The sequence below is a fragment of the Salvelinus sp. IW2-2015 genome, linkage group LG5 (genome assembly GCF_002910315.2).
Source record: "Salvelinus sp. IW2-2015 linkage group LG5, ASM291031v2, whole genome shotgun sequence".
Taxonomy (NCBI): domain Eukaryota; kingdom Metazoa; phylum Chordata; class Actinopteri; order Salmoniformes; family Salmonidae; genus Salvelinus; species Salvelinus sp. IW2-2015.
This window is the reverse complement of record NC_036844.1, coordinates 31,508,917-31,528,383: the sequence shown is the minus strand read 5'-3', so window position 1 is coordinate 31,528,383 and position 19,467 is coordinate 31,508,917. Positions and strand designations below refer to the sequence as shown.

Genomic DNA, 19,467 nt, shown 5'->3' with positions numbered 1-19,467 from the left:
AAACACTGATCATCATGTGTGACCTGAATCAATACCAMGCCCTTCCTGAGAATTCCACTGCTAGTCAGTCAATCTGCCTCTCTGGCCTCAGCCCCCAGTCCATCACACACTGGACTTTCTGAGAACCGCAAACCCTGCAGCTTTACAACTAAAACMCCCCCAAAAAGCTTAAAACCCACTCAACTCTATGTGATGTTGTTACTACATAGGAGCACAACATGTTTACTACAGGTAATGTTACTACCGGCTGTGCAACATAAACTAGAGACTGTCTGAACTGTTTCACTACCTGAAAATGTGCAGAACTGAAATTCCAAAACTGCACAGATGTGAGCACAGGCAGTGTGTGTATGATCAGAAGGGATGGAAGTTCATCCCATGCTCCTATCTATCCAGCAGTAACAAAGTGGAAAGGAGGGAGAGAGTCACCCGCTGTAGCTGACGCCTGCAGCCGTGCCACACGGCAGACACAGGTCTCTACCAACAGGCCTCATCCCAACCTGTCAAAATCCACTTTATTCTAWTGGGGTCTACACTATATGTTTGTCAGAATCCTGACCGTACTAAATCACACCTCTTAACCTCAGATTCCCATTGTCATGCCATCCATAAATCCTGCCTGTTTTAAAACCAAATCCTATCTGTTTGGTACCACATGTTGGTTCCCTGTGGGCCTGCCTGTTGAGGCAAATGGGGCTCAGACATCCTCCTGTAGCAGGAGCTCCCTGCCTCCATCAACACATTATTCATGTTTGGTGCCATATAGTTGTGCTCAGTTACATTTTTAGATTTCAGTCACTTAGTCAGAGCAGCTTACAGGAGCAATCAGGGTTTTACCTAGTCAGCTCAGGGATTCGAAYCAGTGACCTTTTGGTTACTGGCCCAACGCTCTTAACAGCTAGGCTACCTGCCGCTCTGTTATACAGAGAGCCATGGGCAAATCCATGTCTCTCACCTCAGCTGTGACCTGCAGTGGGAGTAGTTGCTTGCCTCCAGTGCCAGGCAAACATTATTGTGCAGTTCTATTCTTCTTCATATCATATGTGCTGGTACTTATTTATGTGATGTTTGTCTGGATGTGAAATGCTTGCTATAAAAAGACAACAAACATTCATACAGTGTTACAACCAAGGATGAGAACCGAGCAGATACACAAATAACACACACACACACACATAAATACATGGGCTAGAAGGTGCTAATATGTAGGTCTCCTCCATGGGGTGTATGGCTAGACAAAAAGCTAGTGGCCCCCACCACACTACCTGCAAAGAGACTTTCAATCTAGGCCCAGGCATAAGGGACCGACAAAAAAGATATTCTTATCCCAAAATGTGAGCTAAAAKGCAGACGTCACATACAGTATTTGAAATCCCACTCAGTTAGTGTGTCGGTGCTGTCTCTCTCTGACTCTGTCAATCCAGAGAGGAACAAAGTCAACCGGTGCTACCACAGCTACATCAACTAGGACCTCCTCTCATATCTCAGCACACTWCTAAAACAAATAACACCAAATGATATTAGCAAAATAGGCAGATTAATAACTGACTATAGTTTACTGTATAAACTTCCTTGTCCAATATTTAAAACCAAAATGCTAACTCAAGAGGAATTGAATGTGCACAATGTTCATAAATAGCTACRCTCACTCCCTTTGGTATAAACTGCAGTCTGTCCTTGTTAGTAGCAYAATCCGCCCTCACCAATCAAGTGAGGAACAAATGGTGCCTCCTTAAAGCTTGAACAGAGAGATGCTGCTAAATGCTGAACCTGGAGTGTCACAATGTTTACTCATGACAATCCATTTAAAATGTCCTTCTCCTCACCCATCCAGCACCCCACTAGTTGTAATGGTGGCACTTCATAATAAACATAAAACTCTATATTCAGAAATCTCAGAAAACCATTTTCTCCAGTTTGATATCCAGGAGCTATAAGCCTACTACGAGTAAGGTATAACACTATGGACCAAAAAATKGTGAGATGTAGCTCCATTCCCGGTGGGAAAATGGAGATCCTTCGTGATTTGAATGATTTCGTGAAAGGTCGTCAGGCCCAGCCCATTTCGGTCTGAGACAACTGGTCAGTTGCGGCGCGAAAGAATCAGCACCATGGACAGGGGTTTAAATGKTCGTTTTGGCATCCAGCGTCACAATTCTGGTTTTAACGGATACATTATATATGAGCATGACCATAATATTTTCAGCAGAGACCGGACAGACTGTTCACACCGAGAAATAAAAAAACTGCAATTATGGGAAATAGATTCATTTCCTTGAGGTCAAGGAAGTCAAAAGAGCCTAGTTGTGTTAGTTTGATTCTGGTTGCATCCTATTTCTCTCAATGGATAGTATCCTAAGGTAGACCTGACACTTATTTACTGTCCGGATCTGAACATATATGGGTGAGGGCCAGAGCCTACAGGCTTAAAGCTATGATAACCATGACAGCCTCTGCTTGTGCGCACATCAATTTCACCCCTTGACCACAGCAGTTTTCTTCCTTTCACGCAGAGATACGCATATATGACGTTGATTGGGATGGGGAAGTACAGGTTCAAAGCGTCCTAACTTGTTTAAAGGCATCTACTGCCGGCACAGTTGCTATGAAAGCCCAGTGCTTTCATTTGCACAAGCGCAAAGCAGCAACCGGCAGAGAGACCAACTTTCCCTGGGATTTTAGAGATCACATGCAGGTTACGTTATCATGGATTTAAGGAAATAATATGTGTTTGTATTGACGTCTACTACTGCCACTGTTTTGTAAACGTATCACGGTGAAGTTTCTAATCATTTTTGAAGAAATAAATGATTTCCACGATAATAAATATACTATACGCATGTGCGTGTAGGCCTACTGCATCGAACCTCATATTGAAGCAAAGCCACGACTATGTTGAACCTTGGGTAATGAATGTATCGTTTTAATCAACCAAATGATCCATGCCTTGCATTTCTGGAATCTTACGACATGTCAAGTGCCTGTGTGTGCGTGTGTGTGCGCGCGCATGTGTGTGTGTGTGTGTGTGGTGTGTGTGTGTGTGTGTGTGTGTGTGTGTGTGTGTGTGTGTGTGTGTGTGTGTGTGTGTGTGTGTATATCAACGGTATCATGTAGCCTATGGAAACCACTCGCCTAATGTTTAGCCTGTCGAATATTGCTGCAGAGACCCCCATGGTTCCCATCTGTTACTCACGCTCAAACATCTTTAAATCACTATTCCACATGTAGACTATAGCTATGTCGACAAGGGGAGAACGTATGGCCACTTGCAACTGAAGAATTAGCCTACAGTTCGAATAATTTGATGTGCTTTGCCAGGATCGACTTCACTGTCAAGATTAAAGAATAACTTACCGCAGTTTTCACACAAGATCCTCCCAACATCTTTTTTTAGATTATTCCCACTAGTGTCTAGGGGAGCATACGACGCCTTGAAAACCAGAGGCTCATCAGTTGGTCCATGAAAAAAATATACTTGTGATTCTTTATCACTGTTGGTGCAAAGAGCCTCCGATCCGAATTCCCCACGTGGACGAGCTGCTCCCGTTCCAGACTCCACTGTTCCGCGGCCACAAGTCCAGCACTTTGACATTCACACTGTACGCCTCGGCTGAGTCGTTAGAGGCGCGGACTGCACCTTGCCTCGATCACCACGGCGGATTGTAAAGCCCTGGTCCTGCAGGGAATTCAAACTCGGGGAGTAGCAGGCGAAGGAGACCCCGATGACCAGCATGGATAAATGTACTGAATCAAGCCTCATGCCGCCTGCTTTGGCTCGGTGGTCGCTGGTCGCGTTGCGGCAGGGCTCTCTGGGCTGCGGGGCGATGGCGGTGGAGCTGGGTTGAAGGGAGAGACAGCAAATAGGCTCCAGTAGCACGGCAGCGCGGCAGACCTTGCGTAAGTGTCCATGCCATCGGGATCCGCTGCTTTTTCCGATAATTTTGCAATGGGGAAACACCAGTTAGGAACCGGAAACCGCGTAGGCTAATGATGCTGGGTTCAAAATCCCGTCACTGCATTCTGCTAAAAATACATTCTAAAATGCAAAGGATTCGTGGATTCTTCCCTTCAGAAGATGCCATAGAAGCCTATCCGCAAGACGACGCCAGTCTATCTTTGCCCAAAAATTGCAGTGGTCTGGTGGGCGCCTTGCTCAGCAGTGATGGTTTTCTGTATCATTCGCCACAGAGAAAATACCCCAAATGCTGCAGTCAACAATTAGTTTTGTAGTCCACTTGCAAAAAATGCATACGATTCATCCCTCTAAATAAACGGTGTTTTGCTCCACGGGTAATAAACCGTCTTCTCCCACAGCCCGTCTCTCTCCGCCTCCCCCACTTACCAGAGACGGAGAGAACATATGCTGATTGCCAAAGGCTCTACCACAAAAAATAGACTTAAGATTGGAGCACTATGATATAGCCTACGCCGACAACGGCTTTCGGTCACCACACTCCCCCCAAAAGCCAACAAATGACTATCACTTCATGCTCTTCCCCATCACCAAATGGTTTCACGTTAAAATGAAATAATGAAATAAATACTGAAATGCATCACGCGTCCGTTTTTAAAATAGCTTATTAGAGTAGACATATCCCTCCAAAAGAAAAAAGGTAAAAGATCGATTGAAAAAGCAGCTGTAATCAGTGCACTAGATATAAGGTGTTTCAGCTGAGATGACGCTGCGAAAGCAATTGAAAGCCCTGGATTCTTCATCAGACTGTTTTGAATGAGTTTTGCGTCTCATTCCATTATGAAGTCATGCCCTGCATTCAGATCACATTCACCTGCTCTGCCTCTGAAAAAAACACTGATGCTGAGGCGCTGCATCAAATCCATACAAGTAAAACAGCTGCGAATGGGCTTTTAAAGACAGGAGAAAACCATATATTTCACAATATAACAATGCACACTTGGTGCATATTGTTTTATGTGTGTGGGCTGTCAATGAAACATGCGTAATGGCATAGAGAGAACATACAAATTGGAATTTAATATAGGCCTATACAACACATTCAGAAGCACACATCCTTCTTGTTTTTGTATAGTGAATTAGCTAAATAAGGCTATAATTTGAATGCGGAGAGAGTCACTGGATGTGAATCTGAAAGCATTTACGAAGGGCGACATCTGCTGACCAACAAACACTCCCCAGAGCAGGTGAGGAACGTACGTCAGACTCTGAAATGCTCGCCTCGATTATGACGATTTGCAACATAGCATACTCAACCCCAATGAAGCCTACATAGCAAGGTCAGCAAGGTCAGACAGACAGACCTACAGGAAGAAATTACATTGGCAACACTGAGCCTAAAACACGAATGCTGACTAAAAACATAGAAGGAGAACTTATCCAGTCTTGTTACTATTTTGGCCCACTTTATCACATAAGATAGCATGCATTGMCTCTTTGGTAACATAAGAAAGCTGACCCGCCCATGAACAAAATATGAAGACCGTATTTAAATATAGAAGTTMATGTATTAATATCCCCCCACCTCTCCAGCAAACTTACTAAGAAACGCTCGTGAACAACACGCACAACGTTTGTCATGCTAAGAGATCCTCCAACAAATAGGCCTACCTACTAACGAAAGACCTTAGATGAGTATGTGAAATGGCCCAAGAGACGCAGCAGTGCTATCTCACCCACTCCATGATCTTCCCATGGAACGCACGAGATCGGAGAGCTGTCCATGGTGCTAACCCCATCACGCCCAACTGGAGAAGCAACTTGCACGTTCTCTCGTGCGGCTATTTCAAGTGTTCTACTCAGCTGTTGTATTATACTCTGTAAGTGCTAATAAAAAAATCAGTATATCCATGAGAAGACATTTGTTAATGAAATTTCAATTTAGCCACCAACCACAATAGGTCTAGATTAAACCGCCCATTTAGGCTTATTAGCTGGTCATTTGATACATATTTTGGGGATWAGGACTATAATACGTCTCTGGCTTTCAGGATAAACAGGTTGGCCATATATAACGACCAATTAAAGAGAGAACCTACATACAACCTCACCTACGTTACATGACTAGGCCTGCCGCCTCCTGTACAGGATTGGGCTATGCGGAAGGAATCTTTTATTTTASCCCAGAAGAGCAAATTTCACATCTACTARAAAGGGTTTTCAATAAATAAAAAAKGTGTTAAATTAATTAAAAAGGTGTGTTCATTGAATTAAGACATTACAACGGGCGCATAGGTTAGTTACCCTTCGGCTGAACATTGAGACAGTGCACGTATCAAATAAGTATTCAATTTAAGACAAGATGCCTGAATAGATTGAAGTGGAGGGATTGATTTAGTAAGAAGCAATAGCACAGGTTTAGGTTCTCTTCAAAAAAAATATCCAGAAAGTACTAGTGGGTTGAGAAATCTTCCTCAAGCTGCAATTTCTAAAGAGCAACAGTGCGAGGCGCACGCGTTTTGCAGTTCACCCAGTAACTGAGCGTGCTGACATCAGAGGACACGCGGGCGGCGTTGAACTTGTAGGCTACGTGCGTCCCTCTCCATGCCACGACTCGCTGTTTCGTTCCATCTTGTGAAGCGGCGAATCACTGACAGTAGGCCTACAAGGAGTTATTCACCTTTGTCTTTCTAGTGTCTGTCTGCGACGAGACTACACCGAGGCTTTTCAGGCGCTCTGCCTGTAAACTAAGCGGGGTAAGATATGCCTATCCTTGTTGTAATTGGTCTGTGACTTTGGGAAGAGGACGACGGGTTTATTTACATGTCATTGGGTTAATCACTGCAAACCTCTTTCTCACTTAATCGGTGCTCTGGTATGCAAGCGATTTCCCTCAGTAGTGGACAGTAGGCAGACAGCCTTGACGTGATAGACGAGATTTCCGGTAATATCGAAAGTAGTTGCCAGTCAAGCAATGTTGACAACTGGCACTGCAGTGAATCGACAGAAGCCATATAAGACATGTCTGCAAAAGCCTATGGAGACTGACAACCTACATCGCGCCCTCTGGTTTTATTCATAGCATACCTCAACACAAATCTTAGGCGTTTTTAGGTCAAGAAATATACTTTTCACACAATGACATTGTTGTCACATGCATTCACAGACCAATCAGTGTTTTTTTGCATCCTCCTCCTTTGCCGTTACTGACATGACACCTCTTGAAGTCATTTATGAGATTGCTGGATATCTTGAGTGTTTGACCTTTGCTTTTAATGACTTTCATATTGCAGTGTTTTGGACCAAGCATCCTGGGCCAAATGAGCCAAAAGACCAAAGAACGTCTATAAACGTATCATTCCCTTGTATAATATTGACCTATGATCCAAGACGAACACACAAAATAAAAATCCACCAGACAGCGTCTGAAAATGCAACTGTAACGCCAGAGGAAGGTGGGATAAATGAGCATTTTAGATATTTTACATCATTAAACGTGCATGTATATAGCATACTGACTTAATTAGCGTAATATTTGCAACTGAGGGAAAACATGCCGAATATCCCCCCATTTACAGAGGTGGATTAGTTTTCTTTGTATTATTCTGCTTCTTTGACCCTTGTGCCCATGAAGATAAGTCAAGCTGTTGTGGGGATAAGTCGACCTGTTGTTGGGATAAATTGACCTGTTGTGGGGATAAGTCGACCTGTTGTGGGGATAAGTTGACCTGTTGTGGGGATAAGTCGACCTGTTGTGGGGATAAGTCATGGGGATAAGTCGACCTGTTGTGGGGATAAGTCATGGGGATAAGTCGACCTGTTGTGGGGATAAGTCGACCTGTTGTGGGGATAAGTCGACCTGTTGTTGGGATAAGTCAACACTTATGGGGGTGATCAAAAGTATGAATCCAAATAATGACATCAAGGGACCATTTGAACCAATGTTGTTATCCATCACAGTTCCCAATTCTTGGACTCACAAAGAAGACGAGAACATTCTTATGATACATGGAAGCGAACACCAGCCTATACAACTGATACATGGAAGCGAACACCAGCCTATACAACTGATACATGGAAGCGAACACCACCTATACAACTGATACATGGAAGCGAACACCAGCCTATACAACTGATACATGGAAGCGAACACCAGCCTATACAACTGATACATGGCCACATCTGCGCTCAGAGAAGTTCTATAACACTAATATTTCAATAAGTGTGTGTGTGTGTGTGTGGTGGGGGGTCTTATCAAAAGCTGCCATGCCAAAGGAGGGTGCTCAAAATAGTCACTTAAGGGGAAATTAAATAGTTCTTAAACTCTTTTTGACTCTGACTGTACAAAATCAGCTATACATTTTCACAATTGTATCTTACCTTGGCACAATATATTCTGATGTGTGAATCCAAAACGATGCAGTGAGATATTTTAGTGAGATATATAATCTTAATCGAAAGATATATAATCACATACGCTACAAGACAACATACATTTTGAGGCCTCTGCACTGATGGGCGAGAGGGAAAGACAAGCTAAATACTATCATATATCCATCAAATTCTATTGTCGTTGTTAAATAAAATGATTGCCTATAGGTAAAGCTGTTGTCTGACGTTGTATGGGTCTCGTTGTTAGYTGCGAGTGAGACTGAAGCAATATCATTGTTTTTCAGCAACATCATAACAGTTTCCTCTTCGATAAAAGTTCTCTCGGTCTATTTCTGAAACATTGACGTATACAATATCTCCTTTGACTTACACGTTGATTCTTAGTCTATTTGTAGGCTAACCTTGCAGTATATTCTTAGTGAGGGTCTATTTTCGATATTTCCATTTTGATTAAAGACATTTGTAAACAATTTGTAGGCGATGAGAACGTTTTGTAAAATATTTTTCAACAAATGTCCCGTCATTCACTATTACTTTGCTCGAGAACTGCGAAATATATTTTATTTATTTATTAGGCCCTATATACGTCGCCCTTTTCCACCTTGAGGGATCGAGAAATGTATTTTTTCAAATGTATTATTGTCATAAAGAAATAAGGCGTTACACAGAATGTGACCAGCAATGTGGAAATAAGCAACATTTGCTAGTTGAGATGTATGAAGCCAAATGAAAAACACTTAAAAGCAAAGTCTATTCAGCAATAATATTAATTTAGCTGTGATAAGACCAGATACATAAAAAGCAACTGCAATCATTTTTGCTATATAAACAATTACAAATAGGATAGATATAGGTGCATCTGCCGCTGGTGTCAACGTCACTTTCAAAATTAAAATAAATACAATAGTTTATTTCATGAAGTTGACAATATGCCTACAAAGCACAGGCACCCACGTTTCAGTTTTCAAATGAATTGTGTCAGAGTAGGCTACAGGTCTACAAAGTCCCATTGGCATTCAGGTATACATAGCCAAAATGAATATTTCCAGAACGAAACAATGTATATCATTCGATGTTGTGCATGTGGGCTAGACTAGAGAATGGAAGTAATGCATCTGTTTTATTTATTGATAGATATTAGTTCTTAGGCCTGAAAGAATGAATAAGCCAGCGCATGATGCACCATATCTGCAATGTCTTCCTCAAGTGAACATCAACATCATGTCAAAAGTTATATGCGTGTTCTTCTATTCTAATAAAAAATACAATGGATTTTATTGCAACGCTTAAATCTTTGATACTTTAGTATTTTCGATCAAATACACAGTTTCTAACACGTCCTTTACATCCTGATAATGGCAATATGAATGAATGAATTAAATTAAGTTTAAATCTAATTTTTTTAAAGAAATTTCAGCAAATATAATTACGTAAGATAAAAAATGGTTTATAGTCGATTACACACGAGATATAATGTTTTATTGAACAAAAGTTACAATTCTATTTCACATAGACTAACGATGGACTATAGCCTGCATCTCAGTGCTAGAGGCGTCACTACAGACCCTGGATCGTTTCCAGGCTGTATCACAACCGGCCGTGATTGGGAGTCCTTTATGGCAGCGCAAAATTGGCCCACCCTCGTCCGGGTTAGTGTTTGGCTGGGGTAGGCCGTCATTGTAAATAAGAATTGGTTAAATAAATAAAATACAAACATAGTTGCTACTTCTTTAATTCACACAAGTCATAAGACAACAGTAATAGAAGCACTGTTTAGATAACATACCGTACGAAAAATAATTCTGAAAGCTATCCAATCGGACGGATGGACTTTGATACAACGGAAATGTATGACTAATGATTAATAGGCTATACATATCTAGTTCTTGGCTTACAGTTGAACATCTTCTATTTCAAATTAAATAATGTGTTATGTCAATTATCATATTTTAAATATGTAAAATTGAAATTTTAAGTTTAAAATGTTGTGCATTTGTCTCGAAGTTATTTGCGCAGTTTGGAACTCGTGAGATCAGGGTGCATATGACTGGATCACTAGGTCTACTATTTTCATATTCAAATCAAAAGACTTGGCTTTCATAAAATAAAAAAACATCCTATCAACGTAGGCCTAAAATCTGAGAAACGAGTAGGTATCACAAAAGTGCAATTATGAAATGGTGGCCTACGGTCTATTCTAGTAGGCCTAACCATACTCTATTTGGTAGGCCTAAGGCTACTCTCTTTTTGGTAGGCCTAACAAAACGAATGGTAACGGTTCTTTTAAGGAGACCATATTGACAGGGGATTGAAAAAAATACTCACCCTTTCACCATGATAGCATGTCTGTCTGGGCCTAAATTGTGTCATATCATCCCAAGGTCGAAACAGGAAAGGTTGGTACAACAACTGTATGTAAACGACAAATAAATAAGCCAAACAGAGACACTTAAATCAACAGACTTTCTTATTAAACCTGGCAGCAGACCTTCCAGTTGTTTCCAAATAGGGGTGTCACTTACAATACTTGATATAGAGACAGAGAACAGGTTTCCAAATGTCACGAATCAAGGCTTTCAGATTGATTTGGTAACAGTGGCGGTTAATTGGTAGGCCTACATTGGACAGACTAACAGTGTATAAATAGATATACGTCAAATGTACCTTTTGGCCTAGATATCCATTTGGGTTTCATACTTAGCCTACTACCAAAGTAGTAATAGATGGTAGGCCTGCATAGTATTTTCACGCTGCAAGGGCAACCATGACGTATGTTTCCTTGAAGGTGATGCTCTGCAATGTTTTGCTGTCACTCATTCTATGCGTGGCTTATTGGAAACATGGAGTTCTTCATTTCCCCTCTTTTCCCATTGCATTATTTATCATCATTAAAACATAGTCCTACACACAACAAATTCGCAAACATAACAGATAATAACCAACAGTACAATAACCTACTAATAACCCCGTTAGAGGAATTAAGCCCTTTTTAGGCATAGACCTATGATTTTACGAATTAAGGTTTTATATACACGATCCAAGTAAAATGCCACGATTATTGCACTTCAGGATTGCTCAAAATAATAACTTCGATTTAAGCTTTGAAGTGGTAAGATTGAATCAGAATAACCTGAGAATTTAGACGTCGAGGAAAAACGGCAATTGATGTATGAATGCGCCACGATTGTATGTAGGCCTAAATTATATTATAGAATTTCCACTGAGGCCCCCTCAATAGATATTCTTCTTGTATTTCCCTCTGTGTAGATCTCGCGAGAGTGGTGGCGTGGCTAGCTGGCTGTGTGGTTGCAGTAGACAGAGGGAGAAGGCAGGCAGGCAGCATCATGGCGGACAGAGACAGTGGAAGTGAGCAGGGAGGAGCAGCCACGGGCCCGGGCGTCGGTTCCATGCACCCAGTGACAGGAGGGGCGGGCTCGGCTTCCGGGCTGCAACACGAGACGCAAGAGCTGGCGTCGAAACGGGTTGACATTCAAAATAAACGTTTCTATCTGGACGTGAAGCAGAACGCAAAAGGCCGCTTCTTAAAGATAGCTGAAGTCGGGGCCGGGGGAAACAAGAGCCGCCTCACTCTCTCCATGTCAGTGGCAGTCGAGTTCCGTGACTACTTAGGGGACTTCATCGAACATTATGCCCAATTAGGTCCTAGCAATCCGGACATCGCACAGGATGAGCCGAGGCGAGCACTTAAAAGCGAATTCTTGGTCCGGGAAAATCGGAAGTACTACATGGATCTGAAAGAGAACCAGAGAGGCCGGTTTCTGAGGATTCGACAGACCGTGAACCGGGGGCCCGGTTTGGGATCCACGCAAGGCCAGACAATTGCTCTGCCTGCCCAGGGACTTATTGAGTTTCGTGACGCTTTGGCAAAACTCATTGACGACTACGGAGTAGATGACGAACCTGCGGAGTTGCCAGAGGGGACCTCCTTGACAGTGGACAACAAACGCTTTTTCTTCGACGTGGGCTCCAATAAATACGGAGTGTTCATGAGGGTAAGCGAGGTGAAGCCAACATACCGCAACTCTATCACCGTGCCCTTCAAAGTGTGGTCCAAATTTGGAAATACGTTCTGTAAATACGCGGAGGAGATGAAGAAGATCCAGGAGAAACAGCGGGAGAAAAGGGCATGTGAAATGCAGCAACAAGAGGAGATGCATGCTGATGATGCAGACGAGGATTGATATATAGAGCAAAAACATGCAAGAAAATAATCAAAATAACAAAAAGAGAAATTATAATAACTTTACTGTAAAAAGAAAGAAATCTAAAGATTTAACTGTAACTGTTTAACTCCAAGGGAGCACCACCCACAAAAAATAAACCTCCACAAACTGACAGTTATGACATGTTGTCACCCATCGCTGGATGTTACCCACTTACCCACCATTAATACAGTAAGCGGCTGCTAAACAAAGTAATAACATTATATATGAACCGTGTTTCCTACTTGATGACAGATGATAAAGAACTGAGTGTTTATTTCTCTTATTAACCAATAACTTTTGTACACGTTAAAGATATTATTAGTGTTTGCAATGTTCAAATGGAATTATTGCCGAGTTATGAGAAACAAGTCCTTTTCATTTGACTTCAGCACAAATCAGATATTTTAGTTTTTTTTAACCAAAATTTAAAACCTTTTTAAGAGGTTGACATAGTGTAGGCCTACTTGCCACCCTATTTACCTGTACCTGTGAGTAGAGATTTGTTTACACATAAAAAATATGAGGGCTAGGCCTGCTTTGGGATTTTGTTTAGATGTCATGCAGTCTGCCTATGTACTTTTTTCAATGTCATGCAACGAAATAAGTGCTCTCTGTCTCTTCTCTCTTCTCTCTCTCCTCCTCTCTCTCTTCTCTCTCTCCTCCTCTCTCCTCTCTTCTCTCTCTCCTCCTCTCTCTTCTCTCTTCTCTCTCTCCTCCTCTCTTCTCTCTCTCCTCCTCTCTCCTCTCTCTCTTCTCTCTTCTCTCTCTCCTCCTCTCTCTCTCGTGCAATATGCATTGAACTCAAACACATTGAACTGGTCAATGGAACTCGACATGAAGACTTTCAAAAGGAATTTTACTGTTGTAACTTTTGTTTCAATTGAAAGTGTCGTCATGCAGATCGTTATACTATAGACTATCTTTGTGTCTCGTCATGCAATGTGCTTTTTAAAAAGGTACCGTCTTAGATTAAGGAAGTGCAGTGACAACATGCAGCAAATTACATGAAGTGGTTGAGAACAGCATATTTGTCATATAGACCACTCAACCCTGCTAGCACCACCTAATTGGCATCATGGTCTGTAGTGCTGATAAAAAAGTAAAGCATGGTTTCGAGAATCTGAAATGTATGTCAACATCAGCACTTATGAATAAGAGGTTTTCTGTTGGGGAATTTGACACACAAAGGACCAGCAAATATCAGCCAACCAATAAGATGCCAATGTACCAATGAGTGCTGTTGCTGCATGTTTACCTGTATGTTACTGATATTGGTTTTCACACATTGTGGCTCAAGGACACCTCTCCAAGCTGCTTTTCATCCCTGTAAATGCCCAACGGATCTTTATATTGAATGCTGGTCTGAATATCTGTTGTTTCCAAAGAAGCTGGAAACAATCAGATCATGTCAGATTTGCCCCAGTATTTAGTGAAAAGATGGCCTGGCATATTGGATGGAGTATAAAGCAGCAGGCCTAACTGTCCTTGAGCCCCCCTGGTTAAAGCCACTGGTGTAAATGGTACACGGATGGGAGCGGCCTCTTCGGCATATAAACAACCTGGTGCCTTAAACACTCCGCATGATTACATGCTGGCCTGATGCTTTGGATCACAGTTTGGGTTCTTGTTTTTTTCCCGTGTTGCTTTTCCGTGTGCCGCAGCACAACTTGTGGTGCCAAGGGCTTCTTTAAGAACCCTTCCGAAAAGAGGCAGATTACAAATCTTTTTCTGCGACCTTTCCCAATCTCACTCTCATCCCCAAGCCATCCAGGTATCGGCCTACATGTAAACGTGGAAGGGGGTGGTCACCTAGAAGACAATGCATAGGAGGCTGCTCTTCACAGGCCCAGCCTGGTGAGGCGGAGCGGAGAGCAGGGGCTGACTGGTAACATCACTGTGGACTGGATTGAGAAGGCTTGTTGGAGGCCCCCTTGTGACGCTCTCTGTGTGTAGTTCTATGACTTGGGCAGTAATGTGTAATTTGTACGTTTCTAAAGACCTCAATTAGGGGGAGTAGTAAGCATGTCTTATTTTGATTTGTGTTTAGTTTTTAGTTTGAACTTTTCAGCGTTATTCCACATCGTTTGTCATTTTGAATGTTTTTTTTTGCTCACAAAGGATATTTTCTTTTCAGTGCAACATTTCATTACTGTGTGCAATATCCTATGTGCCGATTGGTGGCAATATGTATATCAATTAAATATATGATTAATATTTGAACGCATGTGGCTGAATTCCATGTTTATTTCTCTTCAAGGTTTTAAATGCCTTTATCTGCACTTAAACAGAAGTCCAACCAGGGAGGAAAAGTCCATCTAAGAAAGCAAGCTTCATCCTTCCTGATGAGGACACACCCAACACCCTAACATTCACAATAACTAACATGCTGAGGAATAGTGTCGTCTGTCTCCTAGGCCTCTTTTACCTCTCCCTATGGCTTGGGAAGTCTGTCTCCTAGGCCTCTTACCTCTCCCTATGGCTTGGGAAGTCTGTCTCCTAGGCCTCTATTATCTCTCCCTATGGCTTGGGAAGTCTGTCTCCTAGGCCTCTTTTACCTCTCCCTATGCTTGGAAGTCTGTCTTCCTAGGCCTCTATTACCTCTCCCTATGGCTTGGGAAGTCTGTCTCCTAGGCCTCTATTACCTCTTCCTATGACTTGGGAAGTCTGTCTCCTAGGCCTCTATTACCTCTCCCTATGGCTTTGGGAAGTCTGTCTCCTAGGCCTCTATTACCTCTCCCTATGGCTTGGGAAGTCTGTCTCCTAGGCCTCTATTACCTCTCCCTATGGCTTGGGAAGAGTAAAGGGATTGGATGATTGTAGGGAATGAAAATATGTTGAGTTTTGCTGCAAAGGAAAAGCAGGTTAAAGCCTTGTTTCTTTATTTGGTACGGTATTTATGAAGGTATGTTGTTCTCCTTCCTGTCTTCAGTGGTTGATGTTTGTAGCACATTGCTTTCCCAGGTGGATGAAATGTCAGACCAATATTAGTTTGAAATGATCTCAACAAGGAATTCATTTTTTCTCTCTTATGTTGCCACCCTTTACAAAGAGGATAATGGATTAACTCATTCGGTGTTGATGGATCGAATATAATTTGTGCATTTTACAAATTGTAAAAAAAATAAATGTAATTTACCCACATCTGACATAAATGAATCTTCAATATGTATGTGCTTTTTCTCATGTGGTTCTCTTCTGTAAGAAATGGCAATGTGAGATTGCCAAACTGGGTAGGGTTTCTACTCCGTGTCTATTTTCGGTTATGATTATTTCTATGCTACAGAAACACTTCAGCTAATCTATCAGATACTAGAGCATCATGTCACCCATTACATGTTTGTGATTGCTTAATTTTACTATGTTATAATGGAAATGGTTTGCAGTGATTTTGTGATATGCGCTTTGTATTTCATCCTAGGATTATCTTTTGTTTTGCCAAGCAATAACCTACAGAAACTTGTAAACTAACACTCACAGCTCAATGTTCTACCACCATCATGTGTAGCAGCTAATTGATTCTAGGTTTCCATACCACTGATTTACAATTGTTAACCTCCACATACGTGCAAATCCTAAAATGAAATCTGCACACAAGTTGTGTGTGCAGATTTCCCATTGACATCAATGGGCAATTTTTAAGTCAGGAGGGGGGACATATTTGTTGTGCTGGAGTCTATAGATGTTTGAATATTATTTTCACTGCTGGACTACTAGAGAACCAGCAGCTGCACTGCCAGTAGAGACTAAAACTTGATTTGTAGGGTTAACAGAAGCTTTAGGACGGACAGTGATATGTATTATAAAAACACTACCTCTGAAGAAGAGGCATCACATAGTCATGATGACTCTTTTACAATCTCCAGTGTTAAAGACTTTTGTAGAGTCTGTTCAAGATCTTCACTGCTTGTGTAGATTCACATTTGTCCTAGGCTACTCATGGATATCCACGTGTGAAGGTCAAGCAAATTCCTTTCTGGCTGGTGTTAGAATAGAATGAGACCTGCTGTTTGCGACGCGAAGGCTATGTAAACATTGAAATGAAATGTAAAAGGTATGTATTTATATATCCTGTCCCGTATATGTTTAGTCAAATGTATTATTCATATACCCAAAATGGCCACATGGGCAAACTCAGCACTGCTACGGTGGCAATATTTATGATTCTCATGATGACACCGGTCATGATATATGTAATGTTCACATTAACGTAAAAATTCATTCAAGTCTGCTGCTGTATGCTACAGTGGCATGTTTCATGTTGTGCTGGCACTAGTCATCTTGTGCTTTTATCTAACCAATCCACAATCTATGTAGTAACATGGATGTCTGGTGACTCACTTTTAAGTGGGATGGCGTGCAAGGAGACCATGGAAAGTGTCAAAATAGAATACCTTTTTATTTGTCACAGCCGAATACAACGGGTGTAGATTTAAATGTGAAATTCTTGCTTACGAGCCCTTCTCAATGATGCAGAGTAAAAGTGACTGGGCATCAGGATAGATAATAATACGATAAATAAAGGAGAGTAGCAGCTGCATATGATGAGTTTAAAAGTGTGTGTGTGTGCGTATGTTAATGTGTGTGGGTTTTGTGTCAGTGTAGTGTGTGTGTGTGTGTGTGTGTGTACAGTGCATTCGGAAAGTATTCAGACCTCTAGACTTTTACCACATTTTGTTATGTTACAACCTTATACAAAAATGTATTAAATAGTATTTTTTTTAATTATCAATCTACACACAATAGCCTGTAATGACAAAGCAAAAACTGTTTTTATTAAATTTTATGCAAATTACATCAACAAAAAAAACGGAACATTTACATAAGTATTCAGATCCTTTACTCATTACTTTGTTGAAACACCTTTGGCAGCAATTACAGCCTGGAGTCTTCTTGGGTATGATGCTACAAGCTTGGCACAACTGTATTTTGGGAGTTTCTGGGCCACTCAATGACATTCAGAGAATTGTCCCGAAGACACTCCTGCGTTGTCTTGGCTGTGTGCTTAGGGTCGTTGTCCTGTTGGAAGGTGAACCTTTGCACCAGTCTGAGGTCGTGAGCACTCTGGAGCAGGTTTTCATCAAGGATCTCTCTGTACTTTGCTCCATTCATCTTTCCCTTGATCCTGACTAGTCTCCCAGTCCCTGCAGCTGAAAAACATCCCCACAGCATGATGCTGCCACCACCATGCTTCATGGTGCCAGGTTTCCGTGACAGAAGGCATTCAGGCCAAAGAGTTCAATCTTGGTTTCATCAGAGCAGAGAATCTTGTTTCTTTTGACTAACTCTAAGCGGGCTGTCATGTGCCTTTTTCTGAGGAGTGTCTTCCGGCTGGCCTGATTGGTGGAGTGCTGCAGAGATGTTTGTCCTTCTGGAAGGTTCTCCCATCTCCACAGTGGAGCTCTGTCAGAATGACCATTGAGTTCTTGGTCACCTCCCTGACCAAGGCCCGTCTCACCTGATTGCTCAGTTTGGCCGGGCGGCCAGGTCTAGGAAGAGTTTTGGTGGTTCCAAACTTCTTCCATTTAAGAATGATGGAGGCCACTGTGTTCTTGGGGACTTTCAATGCTGCTGAAATGTTTTCGACACAATCCTGTCTCGGCGCACTACAGACAATTCCTTCGACCTTATGGCTAGGCTCTGACATGCACTGTCATCTGTGGGACGTTATATAGACAGGTGTGTGTCTTTCCAAATTATGTCCAATCAATTGAATTTACCACAGGTGGACTCCAATACCCTCCAAAGGGTCTGAATACTTATGTAAATAAGGTATTTCTGTTTTAAAATGTTCATACATTTGCTAAAATTTTCTCTTCATCATAATGGGATATTGTGTGTAGATTGCGGAGGATTTTTTTTTACATTTAATGCAATTTAAAATAAGCCTGGAATGTATCAAAATGTGAAAAAAGTCTAGGGGTCTTATTTTCCGAAGTCAAGAATTAAGACCAGTCAAACGCTTGGACACACCTAATCATTTAAGGGTTTTTCTTTATTGTTACTATGTTCTACATTGTAGAATAATAGTGTAGACATACACTATGAAATGACATGTATGGAATCAAATAGTAACCAAAAAAGTGTTTAACAAATATATTTGAGATTCTTCAAAGTAGCCACTCTTTTCCTTGATGGCAGCTTTTGCACACTCTTGGCATTCTCTCAACCAGCTTCATGAGGTAGTCACATGGAATGCTTTTTCAACAGTCTTAAATGAGTTCCCACATATGCTGAACACTTGTTGGCTGCTTTTTCTTCACTCTGCGGTCCAACTCATCCCAATCCATCTCAATTGGATTGAGGTCAGGGGATTGTGGAGGCCAGGTCATCTAATGCAGCACTTCATCACTCTCCTTCTTGGTCAAATAGCCTTTACACAGCCTGGAGGTGTGTTGGGTCATTGTCCTGTTGAAAAACAAATTATAGTCCCACTAAGCGCAAACCAGATGGGATGGCGTATCGCTGCAGAATGCTGTGGTAGCCATGCTGGTTAAGTGTGCCCTGAATTCTAAATAAATCACTGACAGTGTCACCAGCAAAGCACCCCCACACCAGCACACCTTCTCCTCCATGCTTCACGGTGGGAACCACACATGCAGAGATAATCCGTTCATCTACTCTGCGTCTCACAAAGACACGGCGGTTGGAACCAAAAATCTCAAATTTGGACTAACGCAGTTACAAGAGTCAATGTGGAGACTATATACAGGGGGTACTGGTACAGAGTCAATGTGCGGTGGCACCGTTAGTCGAGGTAATTGAGGCAATATGTACATGTAGGTAGAGTTAAAGTGACTATAAAATAACAGAGAGTAGCAGCGGTGTAAAAAGAGAGGGTGGGGGTGGGGGGCAATGCAAATAGTCTGGGTAGCCATTTGATTAGATGTTCAGGAGTCTTATAAGCTTGGGGAGAATCTGTTTAGAAGCCTCTTGACC

General features: G+C 41.8%; 1 protein-coding gene, 1 long non-coding RNA gene and 1 pseudogene across 2 annotated transcripts in view; 2 read left to right on the top strand and 1 right to left on the bottom strand.

Annotated features, from left to right (window-relative positions):
* Positions 1–3,825, bottom strand: part of LOC111963723 (pro-neuregulin-2, membrane-bound isoform-like) — a 189,230-nt pseudogene extending 185,405 nt beyond the window's left edge.
* Positions 1–19,467, top strand: part of LOC139027782 (uncharacterized) — a 663,342-nt gene that overhangs the window by 574,377 nt on the left and 69,498 nt on the right. The window lies entirely within an intron of this gene.
* On the top strand, positions 6,503–14,751 carry puraa (purine-rich element binding protein Aa). Its single transcript, XM_023988198.2, has 2 exons — positions 6,503–6,669; positions 11,573–14,751. Exon 2 carries the CDS (start codon positions 11,650–11,652, stop codon positions 12,505–12,507), a length of 858 nt encoding a protein of 285 aa, XP_023843966.1. The 5' UTR covers positions 6,503–6,669; positions 11,573–11,649; the 3' UTR covers positions 12,508–14,751.